The sequence below is a fragment of the Phoenix dactylifera genome, unplaced genomic scaffold (assembly GCF_009389715.1).
Source record: "Phoenix dactylifera cultivar Barhee BC4 unplaced genomic scaffold, palm_55x_up_171113_PBpolish2nd_filt_p 000371F, whole genome shotgun sequence".
NCBI lineage: Eukaryota > Viridiplantae > Streptophyta > Magnoliopsida > Arecales > Arecaceae > Phoenix > Phoenix dactylifera.
The window spans coordinates 405,837-432,433 of record NW_024067823.1 but is presented as its reverse complement, the minus strand read 5'-3'; the positions used below and the strand labels follow the sequence as shown (position 1 = coordinate 432,433).

At 41.2% G+C, this 26,597-nt stretch overlaps 2 protein-coding genes and 1 long non-coding RNA gene across 3 annotated transcripts; 2 read left to right on the top strand and 1 right to left on the bottom strand.

The window, feature by feature from the left end:
• Nucleotides 1–15: 15 nt before the first annotated feature.
• LOC120105796 (putative disease resistance protein RGA1) lies at nt 16–5,255 on the top strand. The gene is made up of 4 exons (XM_039118538.1): nt 16–3,643; nt 4,098–4,206; nt 4,455–4,563; nt 4,670–5,255. Exon 1 carries the CDS (start codon nt 364–366, stop codon nt 3,526–3,528), a length of 3,165 nt encoding a protein of 1,054 aa, XP_038974466.1. The 5' UTR covers nt 16–363; the 3' UTR covers nt 3,529–3,643; nt 4,098–4,206; nt 4,455–4,563; nt 4,670–5,255.
• Nucleotides 5,256–13,868: 8,613 nt separating this feature from the next.
• LOC103700020 (2-keto-3-deoxy-L-rhamnonate aldolase-like) lies at nt 13,869–14,547 on the top strand. Its single transcript, XM_008782000.3, has one exon. The coding sequence runs from the start codon at nt 14,092–14,094 to the stop codon at nt 14,545–14,547; it is 456 nt and encodes a 151-aa protein (XP_008780222.3). The 5' UTR covers nt 13,869–14,091.
• A 3,939-nt stretch (nt 14,548–18,486) lies between these two features.
• On the bottom strand, nt 18,487–19,311 carry LOC120105790. The gene is made up of 2 exons (XR_005508081.1): nt 19,045–19,311; nt 18,487–18,766 (listed from the first exon to the last, which is right to left on the bottom strand). It is a non-coding gene; the product is annotated as an uncharacterized LOC120105790 (long non-coding RNA).
• Between the last annotated feature and the right edge of the window lie 7,286 nt (nt 19,312–26,597).

Here is a 26,597-nt window from a genome sequence, read left to right as displayed (position 1 = left end):
AACGGGTGTCCTTTAGTCACGGGCAGTCCCGAGCGGGTGGATGGGCGATGGTCCTGGATGCCTTCCAGTCCGTGATTCTTCTTCCTTCCCACCATCCTTCAACTAGTGTCTCGTCCGTGATTCTTCTTCCTTCCCACCATCCTTCAACTAGTGTCTCGTCCGTGATTCTTCTTCCTTCCCACCATCCTTCAACTAGTGTCTCGTCCGTGATTCTTCTTCCTTCCCACCATCCTTCAACTAGTGTCTCGTCCGTGATTCTTCTTCCTTCCCACCATCCTTCAACTAGTGTCTCGTCCGTGATTCTTCTTCCTTCCCACCATCCTTCAACTAGTGTCTCGTCTTTGTAGGAGTTGAAGGGAAAAAATGGCGATGGTCCTGGATGCCTTCGTCTCTCGTTTGTGTACGATGCTATTAACCTATGCAGAGGAAGAGGCAGCTAAGATCTTGGGTGTGCCTGAGGAAATCAAGAAGCTTCATAGGAGACTGAAGAGGATGCAGGCCATTCTCGCTGATGCAGAGAATAGACGCTTCGACAACGAGGCCATCAACCTTTGGCTGAACGAGCTGCGAGATCTCATGTACGAGGTGGACGACATCATCGATGAATGCCGGATCGAGGGCGAGAAGTTTCTCAGCTCGGACTCATCATCATCTTGTTGTGGTGAGTTGGTACGTTGTTGCTACTCCCCTATTTCTCGCTGGCATGAAGGTAAATTCCGTCATGAGATTGGCCACAGAATTAGAAATCTCAACCGTGAGCTTGAACAAGTTGCCAAGGACAAAGATGACCTCCATCTTACGCCTGCTCCTCATGATGACCACTACAAGAGTAGAATAAGCCGCAAGACATCTCCTATTGTCGAACCTGATCTTGTGGGAGAGAAAATTGAGGATGATACAAGGAGGTTGGCGGATTTGCTGATAAAAGAAGATAACAAAAAAATCCAAGTCTTTGCCATTGTTGGCATGGGGGGGATAGGCAAAACTACTCTTGCTCAGAACATTTACAATGATAAGAAGCTTCGGGACAACTTCAACCCAAAGTCACGGATTTGGTTGTGCGTGTCTCAAGATTTCTTCGAGTTCGATTTACTGAGATCTTTCATAAAGCAAGCTGGAGGTGATCCTGGAGAGGCTAAGGAGAAGGAAGTGCTCGAACCCATGCTTAGCCAAGTCATTATGAACAAGAAATTCTTTCTAGTCTTGGATGATGTTTGGGATGCGCAAGTATGGGATGCGCTACTGAGAAAGCCCTTGCATAGTGGTTCGGCAAATAGTAGAATTTTGATAACAAGCAGACATGAAGCCATTGCTAGACAGATGGGAGCAGTATACATCCATAGGGTGGAGAAGTTGTCTCAAAAGGATGGTTGGTCATTAATTTGCAAGATGGTGTTTGAGGAATGTGAGGAAGGAGACATGCATCTGTTAAGTGATGTCGGGATGAGAATTGTAGAGAAATGTGATGGCCTTCCGCTTGCTCTTCGGACCATCGGAGGGGTTCTTCGAACTAAGGAGAAAAGACATTCAGAATGGGAAAAAGTCCTCTCTAGTCCAGCATGGTCTTTTACGAAACTTCCAAAAGAGGAGATGGGCCCATTGTACTTGAGCTATCTGGATTTACCACCTCCTCTGAAGCAGTGCTTCACTTCCGTTTCATTATTTCCTGAGGACTTCCCAATTCGTTCAATTCCTTTTGGCAATAGATGTATTGCAGAGGGCTTTGTAACATCCGAAGACGATACGCCCTTGGAAGATGTAGCAGAAGAGTATTGGAAGGAGTTGGTGCAAAGGAACCTTCTCCAGCCAGCTCCTCGTTATTATGAAGAACAAGGTTGCAGGATGCATGACCTCTTGCGGTCTCTAGCTCATCATATAGCAGGGGATGAGTGCTTCGTCGGAGATGCACGAGCATTTGAAAACAAGATCATATCCTACTCTTCATCGATAAAACTACGTCGTTTATCAATTGTAGATGAAAACTTAGAAACTATACCTGACTTGTTAATGAAACAGACGTCCTTGAGGACCCTATCACTCTTCCATATCCCACTTATTCATGATCTTCCAGAAGATCTCTTCAGAAAGCTGAGGAGTTTAAGGATCCTGAATTTACGTAAAACAGCCATTAACAATTTCCCAACTTCTTTGGGAGATCTTGTGCACCTTCGAACTCTTGATCTCTCCGATAGTTCAATAAGAGAGATACCAGAGAGTATAGGGAATCTTAGAAATCTCCAATTTCTGATACTCATGGATTGTAAATATTTGCGCAACCTCCCTTGCGGTGTCCTTAGGTTAATCAATCTAAAGATTCTTGTTGTCAAGGGTGCACCACTTGATGGTATACCAATAGGAATAGGGAGACTGCGACAACTACATACACTAAAGGGATTTGTGGTGAATGGTAGCGAGGGCTGCAGATCTGGAGTTGGAGAAGATGTTAGGGAGCAGGAGCACAAGAGATATCAGCACGGGAGTTTCTGCACCTTGGAAGAGTTGAAATCCCTCTCCCAGCTCAGGTGTATTAGCATGGTCAAATTGGAGAGGGCATCAGACAAGGCTGAAGCAAAAGCCGCTGCACTTCAAGCCAAGCCACATCTCACAACTCTATTTCTGCATTGCACCCTACCGAGCAGCTCTTTTGATGTGCAGCAGCCTCGTGCAAATGATTACGAGGAGGAAAATATCAAGAGAATAGGGGAGGTCTTCGAGGAGATCCACCCACCGCCATGCCTTGAAAAGCTTGAAATCAATGGCTACTTCGGCCGTGAGTTTCCCAGCTGGATAATGACACCCTCCTCGTCATCGTTTCGCAACCTGCAATGGCTGGATCTCAAGAATTGTGGTCTATGCCAGCCACTTCCACCCTTGGGAATGCTGCCACAACTATGTTACCTCTCGATTTCAGGTGCTTCTGCAGTCACGAGCATCGGGCCTGAATTCTTGTTGCTGGCAGGTGGTAGTGCTGGTGCAAGAGGGCGGAATGGAAGAAAAACGGACTCTTGCTTCTCCTCCTACTTCCCCAAACTAGAGGAACTTGTATTTACAAACATGACTAATTGGAAAGAATGGTGGTGGCGGTGGGAGGAGGAGGACAACCAGAAAAGATCGTTGCTACCTTCTCTCAAGGTTTTGACCATAGATGGATGTCCGAAGTTGAGGTCTCTTCCGGAAAGCCTCGTCACCGTCCTGAAGACATTAGAAATTACACGTGCCCACAGCCTGAGAGAAATACAAAACCTCCCCTCTCTTACAAAGTTGATCTTGGCCCACAACTCAAGTTTGGAGAGAGTTTCCAACTTTCCTGTACTTAAACACATAGATGTTGACGATTGTGTGGAATTGAAGGTTGTGGAGGGTGCGAATGCCGTGGAGCACATACAGCTCGATGATCGAGAAGCAGAGTCTCTCCCAGAGTGGTTAGTGGCTGCGGGTGAAGAACAACCGCGCTTCCCTTTCCTCCACAAGTTGACTCTCTCCAACAAAATCTGTCGCCGAGGGCTGCCTGGTTGGCCTCTGATCTGATGACACATCTTGAAGCAATCAGTTCCTCCTCTCTATTTACATCTGCTTTAGAAAGCAAGAGACGTGAGATTACTTGCCAACTCCGTGATACTCTGCACCATTCTTGTCCTTTCAGGTACATATTCTGTTCAGATTACTCGTGACCTTGCCTCCAAAAGAGCCTATTTGATACCAGTTTTTTATTTATTTTCTTTTCTTGGCTGCCTTCTTCATTGAATGCATGGAACCCTTGTGCGCATATTGCATGGTCCGGGACTGGATGATATGCATAACAATGCCTTCCTTTGGCTATCATATGATTACTCATCTTATTTGCACTTTGAATTAGATGACACACAATCAATTCTTCCCTTTGTTGGCATGGGAAAAGCCTGATATACAAGCCTTTCTAGGCCCGAGCTGTTGCTTTGGTCCATTTGGCCCTATCAGTTGATGTCTTAAAATTGTTCAAACGGAAATGTCTTAAAATCGTTAGGAACATTTCTTTACCGATCCCCAATAAGACATTATTTCATGATGTGGTCTAATATCTATGTGATCTTAATTTTCTTCTTTTCTTTCACAAGCAGATTGATATCTGGGTATAGGATTGGCACATTCTCCTGCAACACCAGTATCTCTCCGTCTTCAACAGCATCAAGCAACAGCAATAATGACATGCAAGAAGAAGTTTGAGAGGTAATTCGCTATCAGACCCGCAATTAGTGAAATCTAAGGTAAAATATGGCTTTACTAGTTGCTTGGGAGGGGGAAAATTTGGTGATAATTTATTCTCAGAACTAGAAGGTTGCTTGGTGAAAAACATCCTTCCGCCTTTTGATTTTTTTGATGTGAGGAGCATATGGCATTCAAATTTCCTGATAAGTAATGATCTATCATCCTGTTTGTTTTTATATCCTTTGTTTTGTTTTTGTATGATCTAGCAGGCCCAACAGACCAGCTTTAAGTCCTTGTTTCTGAAGGCTTCCGTCCAAGTGTATTCGTAGCTGGGGTTCCAGCACAGTCATATATAGCACAAGCAATTACCCATCTACGGTATGAATTCTAAAAACCACTAGTTGGAAACATGCATTAGTATACAATTATGAGTACAGAGACTAAATAGGAAAGTCAAGACTAAGTCTCTCTGGTTCTCCTGCAGGCAAAGGATTGATGACAGCAAGATACTGTTGTTCCAGTTCTCATTGTTTCACAAGATCATTTAGCATTTTTTGCCTCCCACTAAGATCATTATTGACATGCCAATGCCCACAAGGTGAATGGTGCATCTTGGAAGAGAGAGAGATTCTCTCCCAGCTCAAGTCCTTCAAGTAACAAAACAATGTCCAATGAGCTACCGTTCACTTGGGAGGAGTGGAAAATTAGGATGAAGATTCTGGTATGCTTTTGAGGAGCTCTACCCTCCACCATGAAAAGATCTTAGCATCAGAGATTTGTAATGTCAAAGTCATGCATTTGAACAGAACCTCTGTTATTAGATAGAAACAACGTCCGTCCAGGCATGTTGTTGGATCGTGATCATCATGCTGGAGAACTTTTTTTCGTCAACTTTGTTGTAACTGATGATGTCTTTCCAGGTGAAAGTTCGTGTTTATTTGATTTATGAGTTCTATTTATCTGTTATAATCTTTGTTTTCATACCTTTTCTTTGCTTCTTTTGCTATTGAAAGTGTATGATCCAACCTCAGTTTTTGCTAGTAGCAATGAGATTGGGAGATCAAGCACAAGTATATAGCCCATCTATGTACGTATCTAATTTAAGCATGGCATACTAGTAGTTATGTTTTTTTCTCTTTTTTGCTTTAACCATTTCTTTTCCCTCGAAGATATTGTGTTAGAGGTAGTAAGAGTGGAATCACCTTTGCACAGTCACAGAACCCTTCGATGGTACTAGAAGGAAGAACCACCATAGGAATATCTGCTATTGCCGATGCTTTTTAATAGAGTTGCCGATACGAAAAAGCGCCATGAGTCAGATTTCCCACACTTTCTAAAGCATCGCAAAAGCATCGGCAATGCTACCGTGGAAAAATAATTTTACGACATTTTTGGTTTGCATCGTAATTATAACAAACGACGCTTATAGACATTAAGAATGACAAAGCCTGCAGTTAATTACCACGGATTGCTGGGATTACTGCAGACCTTTGAGAAGGACCATCAGCTCCAAAAGGAGTCGGTGCATGTGATGGGAGGATCATAGGGAGTGCGTCGTCCCTTTAAGAAAGGGAAGAAGAACAAGAAAAATAAGAACAATAAAGTACAACGTGCTAAGACATCTAAGCAGAGTCAGACCAAAAAGAAAGTTGACTAGAGTCAGGCAGAATGCTTCTATTGGAAGAAGCAGGGGCACTGGAAGAGGAACTATCCTCAGTACATTGCCTCACTTGATCCGAACAGACCTAGCAAGAGAAAAGTGCAAACAGTTGTTGCAGATCAAGGTATTTATATGATAACACCTTGTAATTTCTCTATTTATGATAATTTGATCTGGGTATTGGATACTAGAAGTCCGTTTAATATTTGCAATTCGTTGGAGGGACTTCAGGTCAGTGAGAGATTTGGAGACAGCGAAAGATTTCTGAACGTTGGAGATGAAAGATCAATTCCAGCTCTAGCTTTAGGAACTCTCAAATTAGTTTTCAATTCTCATGTAATTGTCTTGAGTGATTGTCACTTTTGTCCGACGTTTTTATTGAATATTATTTCTGTAGGCCTTTTGGCCAGAATGGTTTTGAAATTTCAATAAAAAAGAGTTATTATGATATCATTATGAATGGTGTTACTATAATGAATGGACAATTGAGTAATGGTATTTACATATTATCGTAATCTGTTAATGTAATGTACATGTCAAGTAAGCACCCTAGAATAGATAGTGTCTCCGATGTCTACCTTTGGCATTGTAGGCTAGGTCATATTAACAAGAAAAGGATAAACAGATTAACTCAAGAGGGTATCCTCAATGTTGATGATTGTGAATCATTGACTACTTGCGCATCCTGTCTTCTTGGAAAGATGACCAAGTCACATTTTACTGGAAAAGGTAAATGAGACAACGATATTTTGAGTCTTGTACATTCAGATGTATGTGGGCTAACGAGCACAAAAGCCAGAGGTGGATATTCTTATTTCATTACGTTTATAGACGACCTATCGAGGTATGGGTATATCTATCTTATGAGACATAAGTCTGAATCGTTTGAAATGTTCAAACTATTCCGTAATGAAGTAGAGAAACAAACTGAGAAGAGTATTAAAACTCTTCGGTTAGACCGAGGAGGTGAATACCTCACCAGTGAGTTTATGACATATCGAGGAGAGAATGAGATCCTCTCTCAGTGGACTCCTCTTGGTACATCTCAATATAATGGAGTGTCAGAAAGGAGAAATCGAACCTTGTTAGACATGGTTCGATCCATGATGGGGTATGCTAGTTTGCCAATATCCTTCTGGGGATATGCGCTTGAAACAGCTTCCTATATTCTTAATAAAGTTCCGAGTAAGTCTGTGACTAAAACACCATATGAGATGTGGACAGGGCATAAACCGGTGCTCACTTACCTTAGGGTTTGGGGGTGTCCGGCCTACGTCAAACATTTGAAAGCAGACAAACGTGAAGCTAGGTTTGACAGATGTTTCTTTGTTGCCTATCCAAAAGAAACTAAGGGTTATTATTTCTACATTGCTGAAGAACAAAAGTTGTTCGTCAGCAATAGAGCTGTCTTCTTGGAAAAAAATTTCTTGGAGAAGAAACTAATTGATCTAATATTGAACTAGAAGAAATTCAACAGGTAGAAGGACCGACACCACCCATTGAACCATTAAAACCTGATTTGATTAGATCAAGCCCAGAACCCATTATAGAAACATCCTTAAGGCGATCTGGTAGAGTACCACGTCAGCCGGACAGATACTACGGTTACTTGGTCTGGGATGGGGATCCTGTTAAGCTTGATGAAAATGATGAGGATCCGATCACCTATATGGATGCTATGCAGAGGAACGACTCCGATAAATGGCTGGAAGCCATGCATTCCGAAATGGAATCCATGGAGGTCAATAATGTATGGACATTGGTTGATCCACCTGAAGAAATAAAACCGATATGGTGCAAATAGATTTTCAAAAGAAAAAGGGGCGCAGACGGAAAGGTGGAGACCTACAAAGTCTGTCTGGTTGCCAAGGGATATCGTCAACGTTATGGTATTGACTATGATGAAACATTTTCACATGTGGCAATGCTCCTATGCTTGCGATAGCAGCACATTTTGATTATGAAATCTGGCAGATGGATGTGAAAATCACTTTCTTAAATGGAGATTTGGAAGAAGAGGTGTATATGATACAACCTGAAGGTTTTACATCCACAGATGAATCAAAAGTGTGCAAGCTTCAAAGATCCATATATGGATTAAAGCAAGCTTCTCGAAGTTGGAACATACGTTTTGATAAAGTGATCAGAACGTATGGCTTCATTAAAAATGAAGAAGAACCTTTTATATATAAATGGGCTAACGGTTCAGTAATTGTATTTCTTGTTTTATATGTGGATGATATTCTCTTAATCGGGAATAACATCCCTGCATTTCAAGAAATAGAAGTTTGGCTATCATCATAATTCTCCATATAGAATATGGGAGAAGCATCCTACATCCTAGGGATGAAGATCTATAGAGATAGATCTAAAAGGTTGCTTGGGTTGTCCTAATCTACGTACATAGATACCGTGCTGAAAAGGTTCAGCATGATGAATTCTAAGAAAGGCTATCCTTTGATGGGCCATGGAATTCAACTCTCTAAAAGGGATTGTCCGACAACTCCTCAAGAAAGAGAGACTATAATAGAATTCTATATGCTTCAGCAGTGGGATCTATTATGTACGCAATGACATGTACCAGATCAGACGTGGCATACTCACTAGAGAAAGTGAGTAGATACTAGTCTGATCCAGGTAGCAACCACTGGAAGGTTGTAAAAACCATTCTTAAGTATTTAAGAAATACTAAGGACCAGTGACTTGTCTATGGAGATACTAACTTAAAATTAGTGGGATACACTGATTCCAATTGTCAGTCATATCAGGATGATAGCAAAAGTGTGTCGGGTTACATCTTTACCCTTAAAGGTGGTGCTGTCTGTTGAAAAAGTTTCAAGCAGCATACTGTGGCTGATTCAGTGTGCGAGGCAGAGTACATTGCTGCATCCGATGCCGCCAAGAAAGCTGTATGGATGTGAAAGTTCATCACCAAGCTAGGAGTGGCACTCTCCATTGATGGTCCGGTTTCACTATTCTGTGATAGCACTGAAGCCATTGCTCAAGAGAAGGAACCAAAAGCATATCAGCAGACCAAGCATATTCTGCGATGATATCATCTTGCTCAAAAAATAGTAGAACGAGGTGATATAGATCTTCAGAAGATCGATGGAAAAAAAATTCTAGCTGACCCATTTACTAAAGTCCTCGACATCAAAGAGTTCAACGATTATAAGTCGAAGATGGGTACACGATACTGTACCGATTGGCTTTATTCCTAGTGGGAGTTGTTAGGAATTGTGTCCTAAAAGTCAATCGTCAGCCTGTTGTTGATTGAATTGTATATGAATTAATGAATTAATAAAAGATTATTTAGCATTATTCATCGCATATATTTTGTACATCTTCTTGAACTCTTGTAATGTGATGAAGTCCTTAGGACTCTTTTAAAAAAGATAAAGGAGGAATTGTCTATGAGTCCTTAAATTTGTTCGTGACCAAACGATATGCTATTACTAGGACAATAGCATTATCAAAAATAGGTCATTGTGTGCCATATCGTTGGTTGTCCTCTTAATCAAGGAGTGTAGAGACACTAATATGCCACACAGGTGAAGTGTAGGAGTATATTTCACTGAACGTGACCAGTTCCGGAACGCTCTGCTGTCAAGAGATGTTCCGAGTGGATATAGGTATAAGTATCTCTCGAATCTGAGATCACCACAATGACTTGTAAGCAACTCACTGTACTTTGGTACCGGACTATTTAAGTTTCTAATTCAGTGACGGAAGGTTACTGCGTGCAGTCAAGTACTTGCGAAGTCGGTGTGTGAGTCAAGATGGAATTGACCCCTCCTGGTGACAGGAGATAATGCCCTTGTACTAAATTTAGCAAAACCTTGGCCAGGGTAATCCTTGTGAGGAGTCACAAGATTTGTAAAGTTGAAACACATTTTGGATGCACTGATTAAAGAGTTGACAGAACTCTAAAGTCATCCTAGGCATTTGGTGTCATAAGAATGAATTATATGGTAACCATAGTCCAAAAATTTCAGAATATTGCTTTGCAATCATTCGACATATCCAGACGTCGGGTATCATTGTTAGATGGTCACTTCGATTAGTACAGAAAGTCATTGTTGTGCTACCGGCTTAGGTTCGAACCTATGGAGTCACATGTATAGAAGTTTCTAGGTTGATCAAATAGTTGATCGACGATTAAAGATCGTTCAGGGGTACTTCGGTCAATTCGATTGACAAATTACCCTAAGCAAAAGTTATAGTAAAATAATAATTGAATTATTAAAGGATTAATTAGCAATTAGATTGCTAATGAACTCAATTGATTGAATGATTGAGCTTAGGTTAAGCCAAATTGAATAAGATTCAATTTGTGCTACATCAGGATTTGACCTAATTGGATCGGGTTCGATCCGAGTAGATTGGGCTCGACCCAATTAATCAGACTTGATCCAATTGGATTGGGCTTGACCCGAGTCTATTAAAAGTCCTTATTTGATAAGGATTCTAAGTTCAACAATTCAGAAATTGATAAGGAGAAGAATCCCTAAATTTTAGGACCCTAACTTTTCTTTCTTGAAGAAGAAAGACACCTCATCCTTATCCCTAAAATTGGAGGAGCCTCTCCTCTTTATTTTTGGCCAATTTTTGGCGTGAGAAAAGAGGAGGCATGGGGATATATTTTAGATAAATATGGCGCCTCAAATATTCCTAAAAAGATTGGAATCAAATCCCTAATTTATAGGGAATTCATGGCGCATGTAGAAGGGTGGTGCGGCACTCAAATTGCTGGCGCATGAATCCCTAAAATGTAGGGATTCATGGCGCACAATTTGGAGGAATTAATCTTCTCTTTGTTTTCGTATTTCACAAAATTTTTGGAATTTTTATCAGCCAAAATTCATTGGCTAAATGAGGTGTGAGGCATGGGGGTCTTTTGGCTATAAAAGGTCCCCCACGCCTAGGGTTAGGGTGTGAGAATTTTTGAGAGACCTAGGGACTCTAAAAAATTCTGAAACTTGCCGCCCCCTCTCTTTACCTTCTTCTCCTTCATCTCCATCCTTCATCCTCTCGAAGAAGAATCAAAAGTTGAGTACTTCGAAGGAGAAAAAATTCAGCCACTGCAGCACCTCTGCGCGAGCTAGCACTCCTGCAGTTGTTGATCATCCTAGAGCTTCGCATGGACTATCTATAGAGGCCGGACGCATGTGCGGCTACAAAAGGTGATCAAGACATCATCAAAGTCCTCAAAGCAAAAAGATATGAGATTTGATCTTATTAGAAGTTAGGATTAGAAATCAACTAAGTTGGTGAAATTCTGCATGATTACATGTTAGACATAGAATCATGCATACTTGTTTAGGATAAATGTTTAATATCCTGGATCTATTTTTGTTGTAGAGATATGATCTCTAGCATGCATAGGAATTAAATAGTTTAATTCATGCTTCCGCTATAAAATTTTTAAAAATATACGCATGCGACTACTAGGGTTCCCAATAGTTTCAACACAATTAATCAGGTTTTATGCAAAAAAAAAAAAACAATTTTTTTCTCAAGCCTAGCGACAACACGAGTTTCTATATTGCCAGTGACATTAAATAAAAATATCATTACGGAGCTAAACCTTAAAAGCAGTAACAAATTTCAAATATGATGTACTAAGAACATTGCATCAAATTTTTGTTCTTCTTATGCATCAAACTACCAGAGGATTGAGATATCAATTCAAAGGGGAAAAAGTAAAAACTGCCGGACACAATAAAACCTTAGAAGATTTACCTGCCAAATAAAACCTTAGGAGATATAATGCCATGTGGTGGATGGTAGAAAGTATAGGAATAAGAGTTAAGGCTTCTCTAAAGTTTAATAGACCTAAACTATTGATTTTTTGTGACCCATAAGAAATTAATCATGGTGGATATATTGTGGAATGCTCTCAACACCAGAATCTGTGTTGCTCAGGATCATATCCACCAAGTCTTGTTGCCTGGTCAAAATTTTGCCCCTCATGCTCATGGCAACTAGGTGAGGACCTCCATTGCTTCATGAAAGCTCATCCGAGGATAGCTTAGGTTGTCAACCCTGTGCCCAAGGGCAAAGTTATAAGTGAGAAAGAGGTTACACGACACTGTAGGAAGGGTTCTGGTAGTAGAAGTTGAGGTTGTAGATGCCAAGGGAGTTGAGCATACTCACAATGGCTTTAGGATATGCAGAGCAGAGCGCGACTTTGGTGGATCCTAATATACATTGAGGATCCTATATAATGCAGATCTACAAGGTCATATATGTACATAAATCCAAGCTTTAGCAAGGAAACATGATAAGACTTTTGTTAAATGTGGGACTTGAATCCCAATGTTTGTGAGAAACCTACATGGGTTGAAATCAATTTGATGGCTATAGAGATATGTCTCCCTTCGGTTAATTTTGAGCAAGTGAGTTGGGTTGAGGCTCCAAAAAGAAAGCTGTGCACACGTAGAGAAGGATGAGAGAAGTGATGAGTTGAGGAGACCGATAGGAGAAACTTCAAGATGGGTTAGGAATTTTGCATACTTGTTTTAGTAGGTTGCTTAAAGAAGTCATAGTGCTTTGCAGATGACAGCCTAAGGGACTCATTGAGAAAGACTGAAATGGACGCATGCCTCGTTTTTTGCGTTCTGTATGTTATCTGAGTTGAATCTTTTAAAGGATGATCCACGCGAGCAAAGATGCACTTGGTTTCATGGTCTAACATTAGACAGCTCGTGGGGGATTCCGTGTCCAATTTGTTCTACATTTTCTACAGGATATTTTGAAAAAGGCCAATTTCAACTTGTATGCCAGTCTTTCAATCTGTTCGAAAAGATCAGAATGGTTGGTCTCTTTCTGATCTTGAGGAACGTGAGAGGGTAGTTCTCTGAAAGAATAGATGCCCTACAAGCCAATCGCAATATGTATTGCGAAGAATTTTTCTTTTGATTTGTCCAAATCATGTACATGATATTTAATTATGAATGAAGGCATTGTGTTTCATCATACGCTGTTTATTATATTTGTAATGAACTCCTTAAATTAGGATAATGGTTTTAGGGCTATGACGAGATCATACTAGTGAGACCTAAAATCCTAAAATCCTAATCTTAAATATTTCCAGTCATTGGTACATTGAGTCGGGGATCAATGTTAGCGGCAAGACTGACACATCTTATGTATGCTCGATGCAGAGGGTGATTGATCTCATAATCACTTGTATGAGACACTAATACCAAGATGTGGGTGCTCATTAAAGGAATGAGTTCACTGAATGGACCTGCCTAGAGAATACACTACAGAAAAAGTCGGTTTTACCGACGCTTTTTTGCCGACGCTTTTTACAAGCGTCGGCAATTTTCGGTATAACCTCTAAAGTTGCCGATGCTTGTAAAAAGCGTCGGCAAAAGACGATGCTAATAAGCGTTGGTGTGGTCGTAGGCCTAAGACGATGCTAAAAAGCGTTGTCGGACGCCAACGACCCGCAAGCCATTTACAAGCGTCGGCAAAAGACGACGCTAATAAGCGTTGGTGGGGTCGCCGGCCTAAGACGACGCTAAAAAGCATCGTCGGAAGCTAACGACCCCTTCCCTTCCCACCCCCTATCGGAAGCCACCCTCACACACCTGTCTCTCTCTCTCTACCCGGCCACCGCCCTCCTCTCTCTCATCCCTCCTCCCTCAACCCATTCCAGAGATCGAAGAGAAAACAGAAAGCATCTATTTAACCCACATCTCTCTCGCCCATTCCTCGTCTTCTCTCTCTCTCTCTCTCCAGAAACATCGGTCACCAATGCTTCATAGAGATAGAGGTACAGAGAGGAAGCCCTTCTCCAATCCCTCTTTTGCTCGATCTTTTCGACTTTTTTTTGGTTGTTTCCTCATATTTTCTTGGGATCTGTTCTACCCTCAGATGTCGATGAGTTCTATGCAATGTGTGATCCGGGTGAGTTTTTTTTGGTTTTTTTTTGGTAAAGATTGGTAGAAGTTTGAGATCAGGATTGTTTTGGTGTTGGATCTGGTTCTTGGAATCGAGGAATTTGGGTTTGGGTTGATTTGATACAGAGAAGGAGAACTTGTGCTTGTATGGGCATCCTGGAGAGATGTGGGAGGTGACGTTGCTGGCGGAGGAGGTGCCGCCGGAGCTGCCCGAGCCGGCGCTCAGGATCAACTTCGCGAGGGACGGGATGAACCGGAAGGATTGGCTCTTGCTGGTGGCGGTGCACAGCGACTCGTGGCTCCTTTCTGTCGCCTTCTTCTTCGGAACCCGCTTCAATGGCAACGAGAGGCGATCGCACCCCAGCCATCCTCTGCCTTCCGGAGCTCTCTGCTGCCTGCGCCAAGAAGGCCCTCGATCTCGGCCCCCAGGGCCTCATGTTCCCCATGATCGAGTCCCCCGACGCCGCCGAGCTCGCCGTCTTATTCTGCCATTTCCCGCCGCACGGCGTCCGCGGGTCCGCCGACACAGTGGTGCGTGCCTCCGCATACGGCATCGACGATGGCTACCTGGCGTGGGTTGACGAGGAGCTGCTGGTGATGTGCCAGGTGGAGACGGCGGCGGGGCTGGCGGAGATCGAGGCGATCGCCGGCGTCGAGGGGGTCGACGTGGTGCAGATGGAGCCGTTGGATCTGAGCGCGAGCATGGGGCATCTGAGGGATGCGATGAAGGAAGCGGGGAGGAAATTGGGGAGGAATCGAGGAAATGAGGCTCTGATTCAAAATAATTTTTAATTTTTTTTAAGAAATATTTATAACGATGCTTTAAAAACGTCGCTAAATGGGTTTTTAGCGACGCTTAAAAGCGTCGCTAAAAACCACCTTAGCGATGCTTTCTAGAAGCGTCGGCAATTCTTTTTTCCACTCTGACATAGCCGACCCTTTGGCGACGCTTTTAAAAGCGTTAAAAGGAAACTGACCAACGCTTATAAGTGTCGGTAAAGGACTCAAAAAGCGTCGCCAAATCTTGTTTTTCTTGTAGTGATATCTTATGAAGTCTTACTTACATGTCAAAAGATGATTCTCTTAGTGGGAGTTGTGCAACTGATCCTTTGACTTGAGATCACCATGGTATCTTGTGCACATAAATCCATGTTTTGGTTTACACTCATTCATAACAATAAGTTGTGTACGAGGTCTTCTGGATATGGTGGATTGTGTATACAGATTATGAGTCGGTCAACAAGAAATCAATCACTTCTAGTAAGAGAAGATCGCATCCCATTTATTCTAATCATATGATAATTCAGGAAGCCTTTGATTAAAGCAGAATGAAAATTAGAAGGAGTTTCTAATATTTCATGATTCGAATTATCATTAGAAGATTAAGAAAAATATGAATATAAAATTGAGTTTGACATACATTCATACTCATATACATATTCGGGATGCAGTTTGATTGAAGGATTGTATTGCACGGTAACTTGCCACTGAAGGGTATTTTTGGTATTTCTACCAAATTTCATATTTTCTGGATAGACATGACACGTTGCTAGACGTCAATCTTGTCTTGTAGGTTTGATCAAATTAAAGAGTTTAATTCGATCGCCAATTAGAAAGGATTCTAATTGTTAAGTTCGGGTTCGCGCAGTTTGGACCTAAATCCATTAGAAGAATTTTAATCAGGATAGGTCAACTCGAATCCACACCTACTGCTGGGTAAGTATGGAACCCAATGGGTCACACACAAGAAAATTGATCAAGGGTCTAATTGGATTAGATCATGTTTGCAAGATAAATATCCTAGCAGGTGTTGCAAACCTTAGCTCCTAATTCGAATTGGATTCGAATTTGATTCGAATTGGATTCGAATTGGATTCGAATTTGATTCGAATTGGATTCGAATCTGATTCTTAATTGATCTAATTTGATTAGATCATATCCTCATATGGGTTAGCCAAGAGTTGGCACCTAATTGGCTTGGTTTGATTCTAATTAGATTAGATTTGATAAATTATTCATTTTTGACCGTTAGATCTTCATTTACCATTGGATGAAGACATAATGGTGAGTTGATTCAAACTCAATTAGATTGGGTTAGACAAGGGCTATCACCTTTGACCATTAGATCTTCATCCCACTGTTGGATGAAGACATAATGGGTCAAGTGAATGGCGCCTTGCATTGGAGCCCTTGGATCATCATCATGAAAGATCAAGAGGTGAGGCGAGATGGACATGTGATTGGCATGTGATGTTGACTTGGTCAAAATATGGCACCACATGAAAGAATATATCATTTGATACACCTCCGCACTTGATCTGCGCCTCCTCTTATTTGATATGGCCCTTTAGATGATGGCCTTCAATAAAAGGATGTGTAGATGGGATGCATCCCTTGGAGATGCATCCCCATGCCTATTATAAATAGGCTAGCGCTCCATGGGTTTTATCATCCCAATCCACCGTATTCCTCTCTTCCTTTCTTTCTTGCATTGGTTCCCTTCTTTCTTACATTGCTTCTAGTGTGTCCTAAGCCAAGACAAGGTGGTCATCTTTAGGACAAGAGAATTAGAAGCAAATTTAGAAAGAAGAAGAAAAATTAGAAAGGAAGGAAAGCAAGCCATTAGAGTTCTTTAGAAGAATTCTGCATTAAGGATCAAAAGTCTTTGAAGCTAAAGTCTTGATCAAGTTTTCGTGTGGATCACCATTGGAGGGCGGACACTTGGACGTCTCGTGGAGATTATTCATATTGGATTAGCGTTAGAGGTATTCTTCTATTCCTATATTTATATTTATATATTATTTGATTGTTACCATTAAGGTGATCTAGGCTTATAAGGATTTTATGTTAAGGAATTTTATTAAGAAAATTTTAAAATCCCTAGCATCCATGCTCATTATGACATGTGAGAACCCTTCATTCTCTAGTTCGATTAAATATATTTTTCTAATCTTAGGTTTCTCTGCTCGGGCAAACCTGTTTTACCTCAAGCAGCCTTATTAGGAATTTGGCATCGGTTCTAAGGGTTGATGTCATGTAGATAACTGCTTCTGAAAATATTTTTAATCATTGACAAATCCTAATCTAATCTCTACTTGGAGTTGTTGTGTTCTCTGTATCCAAATGGATGTTTAAGAGAAAGGGCTTGTAAAGATTATAAGAGTCCAACCAACGGTATAGCCATGTCATGATTTTACCGACCCTGATCTGAATATTTTGAGCTGTAACTAGAACATGCAATTCCGGTCCGGCCTGAATTACTTTTTGGGTTAAAAATATTTACTGTAAAGCTGACCTGATCTGTTGTTCCCGAACAGGGTGGAGTAAATCAGCAAATCATCAAGGGTTACGCCAATCTTGTCTCCCTCGTTGAGCCCATGGCCTTTCACTGGTACTCACTCCAACCCTACCCTCACCATAAGCTTTCATTGACATAACCCAACCCTCCTTTTCTTTTGTCACCATAAGCTTTGATTGACATCTTTTTCCTTTTATGCCAATGAACTATCAACAGCATGTTCAGTTGATGAAAATACATTGTTGCGCCATGATTTTGAATATCTAGTGAACATCCACATATTTTCACTATTCAATTCAAGTGGTGGAGAGTTGATCAGATCAGGTGGCATTGAAGATGGGCACAAAGGCTTTGGACCTTAGGTCTTTTTGAATGGGTTGGCGATTACCATCCTGAGAGGGTACTTGATGGCCTAATTGATGTATTAAGTACTGCAGGCAGTAAATGGGCTGCCACTGGCCAGAGGGCCGCCTATGCCTCGGCGCGTAAGCATTAGCCCAAAACTAATTGATTTAAAATTCACGATACAAGAAAATGAATCTAAGAAAAAAAATCCAAATGTTGTAACAATTTGTCGGAAAATCGGTACTAACTAAGACATGGATCACATACTCGACACTCAAATATGATGCAACCCCTTTCCCGGATTCGTTGTTGCTGAATGTTGGTTTGCAGAATATTTGTAGAGATCTTGGAGGGTTGTTTCTTCTGCTAGGCTGGATTCCTTGCTTGAATCTGCTTGTTGACTTTCCCAATGTAGAGACTGAGATTTTCTTTAGATTCTCCTTGTCGGCTAACGCAAACCAGCACTAAGCTGCTTATTGCCATTATCATCATGTTTGCTCGACAAGCATATTATTGTGCATTCATAGGAATTTGTATAACATTAGATGCAAATGGAGTCGCAAAAGAAGATTTTTGTCACAAATGCTATTTGTAAGCTTTTGTTAGGGAACAAATTTCATTCCCCTCACTGCATTGGTTACATACATAATTTCAGGCTGCTGGTGCTAAGTTACGCCCCGTTCGATGTGACGTTCACAGCGAAATTCAAACGGAACGTCGTTCATCGCATGAACGCGCCTCGGATCATAAAATTCAAAAATTTTTCTGGATCCAAATCCAGAAGATCTTTGAATTCATTAGGGAGGGGAGATTAGGATCCGAGGAAGGTTGATTAAGATTCATAAAACTGAAACTAAAATTAGAAGAAATTAATTTGAAGATCTCATCTTCAAAAATTCTGCAGGTGAAGAACACCGCAGCCTGATGATCTATCTAGGTTTCTGTTTGAGCCACACAATTGTCCGGCCTCTACAGGTATCCACACGAGGATCTAATCATCTGAGATAGGGTCTTACCGGAGTGCTAGCTCCTTGCAAAGACCTCTCATGACTATCATATAGATTAGAAGAAAAAAATCTGCAACATACTGTGATAACCGCCCCACTTCCAAGAGAAACGGAGGGGGGGAGGGCATTACACCATCGTGCAGGCGTTCGTAACGCCTGATGGTGGGCGGTTACAACCGTCCGCCTTCCCAGTGATCGAGGCTACAAGAAGCCCCGATCGGCTACCATTTCACCACCCGTTCATCCTCCTCCTCCACTGTTTGTCTCCCTCTCTCACAATCCTCTCTGATTGGCAGGACCCGGTGTTAGACCCACGCCGCCGGAGTAAAGGGCCGCGTTGCCGGAGTAGGAGGCGGACGTTCTTCTTCAAGCAGGTAACGCCCTTACTCATAGTTATTCTTTGTATATCTAGTTTAGAAATTAAATCAAATAAAAAAAAAGAAGGGGGAAGGAAGATGGCGGCGGGCGCTGGCTGCGATGGCCGCAAGTTGCGTTGGCCGCAAGCCGCGGCGGCAAGAGAGGCCGTAAGCCGCGGCGGCCGCAAGGGCGGCCGGTGCCGGGGAGCGCCGCTGGCTGCGGCTCGGGCCCTCCCCGAGCCAGATCTCCCTTCCGCGGGAGAAGAAGAAAAAAAAACCTTACCGGTGGTTGATCCGCAACCGCGGGCGCCGGCCTCGGCCGTGGGCCGCGAGTCATCGGCCGTGGGACGCGGGTCGCCGGCAGCAGGATGCAGACGCGGCCGCAGGCCGCCGATGCGCCCCCGAGCACGACCACGGCCGCCGGGCGCCATCGGCCGCAGCCCGTTCCTCCCAAACCTCCCGAGCTCGCCCTCCTCCCTCCACGGGAGAAGAAATGGGAAGAAAGGGGGAAGGAGAAATCGGGAGAAGAGAAGAGGAGGAGAAGAAAAAGAAAGAAGAAGGAAAAAAAATGGGAGAAGAAGGTTCGGGAAGGAAGAAGGAAGAAAAGAAAAAGAAGAAAAGAAGAAAAAGAAAAGAAAAAGAAAAGAAAAGGAAAAGAAAAAAAAAGAAAAAAAAAGAGAGAGAGAGACCCTTAACGGGTCCGACCTAACGGGTCTGATCCGGGTACGGGTCCGAACCTGTTAGTCCCAAATAAAATAAAAGAAAAATGGGTTTAGCCAAATTTGACTAAAACCGAGCCCAGTCAGATTAGGCTAAGTCAGGACGAACCCAAACTATAAATTGGGTTAAATCCGAACCAAATTAAGCCCAATTGAGTTGGGTCTGAACCTAATTAAGCTGAGTTAGTCTCAACAGACCCAAATTGAATATGAATCAAGCCCAAATCAAAACTAGTTTAACTAAATTGAGACCGAATTGACTTTGGGCTGACCCTGACTCAAGCCTAGATGAGCCACATTGACCCTGGACCAAAATTAAACCTAATTGGACTTGAAATTGAGCCCAATAATATAATCAGAAGACCAAATTGACCCGATAGGGCTAGACCCAATCAGGAACCGAGCCCAATTCTTTAATTAAAGATCCAATTGACCTATGTGAACCCAATCTGGTTCTAAATCGAGGCCAAGGGCTTTAAATTAAATAATTTGGACTTAAGATCCAAGCAAGTAAATTCTTGTTATGATAAATTAGAAAATTATGAAATAAATAGAGAATAATGTGACCCCTATGTGATTTATTTAGGTGATCAAGGATTTGTCACCCGGGCGTAAGAAATTGGAAAGCATATTGCTGTAAGTAACCTTGGCACTGATCTTAAAGTTTTTAAATTACTGTTTATTTACAATTATAAAAATATATTGGTTATGATATATTTTTCTCAAAATTAGGATCAAGTATATGATTGCATGTAATTCATGAATTTGATTAAAGAGCATCCTTCATGAATATTTGATGGTGTATGAGTTATGAAATTATGATTATGTTAGACTGTATGAAAAATGATATTTGAGGCATGTTTATGTATTTTAAATTATATAATGCCATTTATCATTTTCAAACCTATTTATGATGATTATGATTTATGAAAGAAAAAGAATATGATTTATGAACACTCAGATAGCTATGACCACCTCTTGAAATAGAGGCCAGTCGACACCCTGGAGCTAGCATCCAAAGAATAACAGGCACTTTGCCAACGGGTTAAAGTTGGTAACGAATAACAGAATAGTCGACTAAGATTAACAGGCCCTGTCACGGGATTATAGTGACCATAGCAGCACATCCGTCTGAGAGTATGTTTTATAAAGTATGGATAAATGGCAATATTTTTATATGACTTGCATTATCATGATTATGAACTTTTATGGATAGAACATGCATTGCTTTATGACCTGATTTGTGTATATCATCTATAAAATGATTTATTTTACTTCAACTGTTGGCTTTTTAATCACTGCATTGGCATAATTGTACTTGATCCAATAAGATAGTACCTAGTTATTTACTGAGCTGTGTAGCTCATATCTTTTTATCTATTTTTTTTCTACAGATGAATAAGATTACTAGGAGCAGGGAGCTTGGTGTTATTCAGGGTTGGGGTAACTGAAAATATTATGCAATAATTAAATTTTAGAAGCTCTGTACTGTTCCAACTTCATGAACAATGTTATGATATTAGTAAATGAAACTATTTATTTTCATTACGAAATTTTAAGTGGCTTCGTGTTATTGTGTGCATAAGATTGCAATAGCACGGCCGTATCATGATCCAGATTTGGGGCGTGACACATACCTCCTTAAAGAAGAACCTTTTCTTCTTCAACCTTGCTCGCGATGGAGAAAGAGGAAGGAGGAACCTTGCACGTGGATCTTCCTTGCCTTGCTACCGTGGAAGAAGAGGAGGATGAAGACCCCTTGCTGCCGTCGAGAAGGAGGAAGAAAGAAGAGGAGGCGTGGAGAGGAAGAGGAGAAAATTAAATTCATAACTTCTCCCTTGCTACTCTTTTATAGATTGGGTTTAGAGCTCCTCCTAATCTTAATAGGAGTATGGGACTATAACCTACCCTTGGATTAATGCCAAGTGTCCAATCCTTGTGCTCATAGATGCATGACATGTGTCTATTTAATCAATTGATTAATTTTCTAATCACATTAGGATTCCTAATCTCATTAGGAGAATTAATTGATTTGGGAGCATGCATCCTACGACGCCATGTGAACTTTAAAGTCCGCATAGTGTGAACATAACTTAAGTCATTTTCATCCTACGACGACATATGGTCTTTAAAATCTGCACAAACCTTGGTTTAATCAAATTGACCCAATCATGAACCCAAATCAATTTGGGTCGAACCCAATTTGATTTGACTCATTAAATCAGCCCAATTGCAATCTAATTGCAATCAATTCCACTTAATTCTTCTTCCATTAACTTACTAACACTTAGTGGGTTAATTCAATCACTAATCATATTGATGATTGATTTCTATTATGATTCCAAATCACAATTATGATAGTCTGACTAATTAAATCCTCCATGTGTGTGACCCCGTAGGTTCTATTCTGACTGGTAGTGAGAAATATTGAGATCTCCATCTCAAAATCACTGAAACTTCTTTCAGTAGACTAAAACGATTTCAGTTCTACTCTTAGGGTTCATTGATCACCAAGTGAATGTCTTTGAGTCTCACAATTCACTAGTGACACCTAGCAGTATGTGGTGGCAACCCAGCAGAATGGAATATCTGAACCTCTTGGTGTAGTTAGCTATGATACAGTCCCTCTATCATGGATCCCGACGTGACGGAGGTTATAAATATCTCGTCAAACTCCATCGTCTGTCATATGTCAAATTTATACGACTTCCAGTTTGAGATATGGAAAACTCTTTTTCCAAAATACCTGGTCAGAAATTTATCGAACTCAGTCTCATAAATCACACAGGATCACTCCTAATCTATCAAGGTCGATAGATCCCATCTAGATGCAACCCTATTCCAAAATGAACCTACTGCAGCCAATTCGCACTACAAGGACCCGAATGACTAGGGCCCAAGTTCACATGCTCGTCAAACTACAGCAACCTCACAGTGAATAGCTGAGGCATCGCAGGTCAAAGGACCAGTCATACAACTGCAGCATAAGTAGTTACTGACGAGTGGATAGATATCCATGTGACTACTATCTTTGGTCACGCTCAGTACCTTGTTCTCTAACAAGTACTTGCATAATCACTCCAGTGTCTCTACACCGTGGACTCGAGACTCATCCATCTGACTAAGTGATCTGTGCACTAATCTCAGCGGATCGATCACCATTCCTCGTGATGGATCCATCGATCAGGAGCATTTAGAAATTAATCCCTAATGACACATGCCTCAAATTCTCAACTCCTTAAAATTATGTGTCATCATCTATTAATTTCTTTGACGATTCATGGACACATACAAACATGAATGAAAAATAAATTGCCCAATCTTATTTATTAATAATTGTCAAATTATAAATTTATGCCCCAGATTATAAATAAGGCATACTTCTAACAATCTCCTACTTGCACTAAAGCCAATCAGACATATATTTAAGTCCCATTTTTTTAAGATGTACTTCTAATTTCTTCTGACTCAGCTGCTTAGTGAATGGGTCCACCACGTTATCAGTGGAGTCTACTCTCTGCACCTCTACATATTTCTTTTCGAGGTAGTCGCGAATTAGATGAAATCGCCGCTCTATGTGCTTGGACTTCTGGTGAGACCTCGGCTCCTTAGCCAATGCTATGGCGCTGTTGTTGTCACAGAAAAGGATTATAGCATCTGATGACATGACTCCTAGCTTTTCGATAAACTTCTTGTACCAGAACGCTTCCTTCGCAGCATCCGATGCAGCAATGTACTCTGCTTCCATGGTAGAATTTGCATAATCGGTTGCTTGAAACTCTTCCAATTTACCGATCCTCCATTGCATAAGAATACATATCCTGATGTAGACTTTCTATCATCAGGGTCAGTCAAGAAGTCTGAATCAGTATATCCTTCTACCTTTAACTCTGTGCCTCCCCTAAAGACCAAAAACAGATCCTTAGTCCTTCTCAAGTACTTAAGGATATTTTTCACAGCTATCCAGTGCTCCTCGCCTAGATTTGACTGATATCTGCTCATGACACTCACAGTATGTGCTATATCAGGTCGAGTACATAGCATGGCATACATGAGGCTCCCTATTGCCGATGCATAAGGGATCCTACTCATGCGCTAAATCTCTTCAGATGTTTTGGGGCACATCATTTTGGAGAGATTTATCCCATGCCTTAGGGTTAACAATCCCCTCTTAGAGTTTTCCATGCTGAACCTCTTCAGCACTTCCTTTATGTACATTTTCTGTGATAGGCCAAGCATCCTCTTAGATCTATCTCTATAAACCTTAATCCCCAAAATATAAGATGCTTCACCTAGATCTTTCATGGAGAACTTCTTAGACAGCCATAACTTGACCGATGTGAACATGGGAATATCATTCCCAATTAGGAGTATATCATCCACGTACAATACGAGGAATACTGTAGCCCTCCCACTGACCTTTTTGTACACACATGGTTCCTCTTCGTTCTTGATGAAATCAAACGATTTGATCACATCATCGAAACGAGTGTTCCAACTCCGAGATGCTTGCTTTAGTCCATAAATGAATCTTTGCATCTTGCAGACCTTGTGATCACCATCACTGGAAGTGAAACCCTATGGCTGTTCCATATAGATATCTTCCACAAGATATCCATTAAGAAAAGCAGTTTTCACATCCATCTGTCATATCTCATAATCATGATAAGCTGCAATGGTAAGCAACGTTCGAATGGATTTCAGCATGGCTACCGGTGAAAAGGTATCTTGATAGTCAATGCCTTCGCGCTGACTATAACCTTTTGCCACCAATCTTGCCTTATAGGTCTCTACCTTGCCATCCGAATGTATTTTTCTTTTGTAGATCCATTTACACCCAATAGGTACTATACTTTCAAGCGGATCTACTAAGATCCATACTTGGTTGGAATGCATGGAGTCTATTTCTGACTTCATCGCATCCATCCATTTTTCGGAGTCGATGTCTAACATCGCTTCGTTGTAGGTCTTGGGATCATTACTATGATCTCTTTCTCCCATGAGGAACTCTTCCTCTATTTTCTCTGTAAGCATACCTAAGTATCTTTCAGGAGGATGGGAGATCCTACTGGATCTACGAAGTGGACGAGGTTCTTCATGTATTGGCTCAATGTGAATAGGTTCACTAGGCTCAATTGCTCGTTGCTCTTCAGAGACTTTCTCTTCGAGCTCAATTTTTCTCCCACTACCTCTATCAAGGATAAACTGTTTTTCCAAGAAGATGGCATGTCGGCTCACAAACACTTTGTGATCTTCTGGGATGTAAAAATTGTATCCTAACGACTCTTTAGGATATCCAATGAAACGAGCACCAATTGTCCTAGACTCTAACTTGTCCACCTGTTGTCGCTTGACTTGGGCTGGACATCCCCAAATCTTGAGATAAGCAAGACTTGGTTTTTTACCATGCCATATCTCATATGGTGTGGTAGGAACGGATTTAGAGGGAACTCTATTCAATATATAGATAGCTGTAAGTAGGGCATCTCCCCACAAGAATAAGGATAAGTCAGTGAAGCTCATCATGGACCTGACCATATCCAATAGAGTCTGATTCCTCCTTTCTGATACTCCGTTGAGTTGAGGTGTTCCAGGAGGTGTCCATTGTGAAACTATACCATTTTGTTTGAGATAATCGCAAAACTCTCCACTAAGGTATTCTCCTCCTCGATCTGATCGAAGAACCTTAATGAGTTTCCCTGTCTGTTTTTCTACTTCAAATCTGAATTCTTTGAACCTTTCAAATGCTTCAGATTTATATCTCATAAGATAGACATAACCATACCGTGAGAAATCATCGGTAAAAGTAATAAAGTAGAAAAATTGACCCCTAACCTGCACATCGAATGGGCCACACACATCAGTGTATACTAGGGCAAGTATTTCAGTGGACCTTTTTCCATGTCCTACAAAGGGTAATTTGGCCATTTTTTCTTGAAGGCAGGATTCACAAATTGGATATGACTCAGAAGTCAATGAACTCAAAAGCCCATGTTTCTCCAATTTGTGAATTCTGTCTTCTCCTATATGACCAAGTCTGAGGTGCCATAAATACTTTTGATTTATCTCATCTCTAGATCTTTTAGATCCTATGGTACTCATTGTATGCTCAGATACGTTCACAGATACATCCATATGTAAGTGATAGAGAACGTCAATCATAAAACCACGTCCAAACAGTTTATTTCGTAAATAAATAGAAATGTAGTTTTTATTGAAATTGAATTCATAATATTTCTATGCTAGACAAGATACATAAATCAGATTTCTGCTAGCACTAGGTACAAAATAACAATCTCTAAGTATCAAACTAAATCCTGACGGTAAATGCAAAGGAAATGAGCCCACAGCAACAGCACAACTCTTGCTCCATTGCCAACCCTTAGGGTTACCGCACCTTCCATAAGCCTTCTACTTTCCTTTAGACCCTGCATGGTAGTGCACAAGTGAACACTAGAACCAGAGTCTATAACCCAACTGGAAATAGAAAAAAACGTTAGATTAGTTTCAATAATGAGCATATTACACATACCTTCAGAAGGCGTGTCATCCTTCTTGCTCTTTATATTTTCCATGTAGATAGGACAATTCTTCTTCCAATAGTCGTCTTTATTGCAATGGAAACATTTTCCTTTGGGTTCGGCCTTCTTCTTAGGAACATCTTATCTTCGGCTTTTTCTCGGTCTTCTGCTTCTTCGCAGGCTTCTTCTTCTTCGCAGTAGACTTTCTCTTGAAAGGAGAAGCTAGCTCAGCAGCGAGAATTGTGCCCCATGAACCTTTCAAGGCTCACTCAGTTGTTACCAACATATTCAACAATTCAAGTTTGGTGCATTCAATTTTATTCATATGGTAGTTTACAATAAACTGCCCATATGAAGATGGCAACAATTATAGGATCAAATCTGTTTGCAAATCCTTGTGCATGGTCATGCCAAGCTTCTCAAGCTCCTCAAGATTCTTGATCATGGTCAAACCATGTTCATGGACGGACTGCCCATCACGCATCTTAGCTTTGAAGAGCCGCTTGGACACTTCAAACCTTGCTGCGCGACTCTGTTCACCATACAACTCTTGTAGGTGATCAAGTATGTCCTTAGCAGTCTTCATGCTCTCATGC

What these genes read in the sequence shown, in the direction of transcription:
- LOC120105796 (XM_039118538.1), top strand. Translation starts at nt 364, where the DNA reads ATGGCGATGGTCCTGGATGCCTTCGTCTCTCGTTTGTGTACGATGCTA.
- LOC103700020 (XM_008782000.3), top strand. Translation starts at nt 14,092, where the DNA reads ATGGCAACGAGAGGCGATCGCACCCCAGCCATCCTCTGCCTTCCGGAG.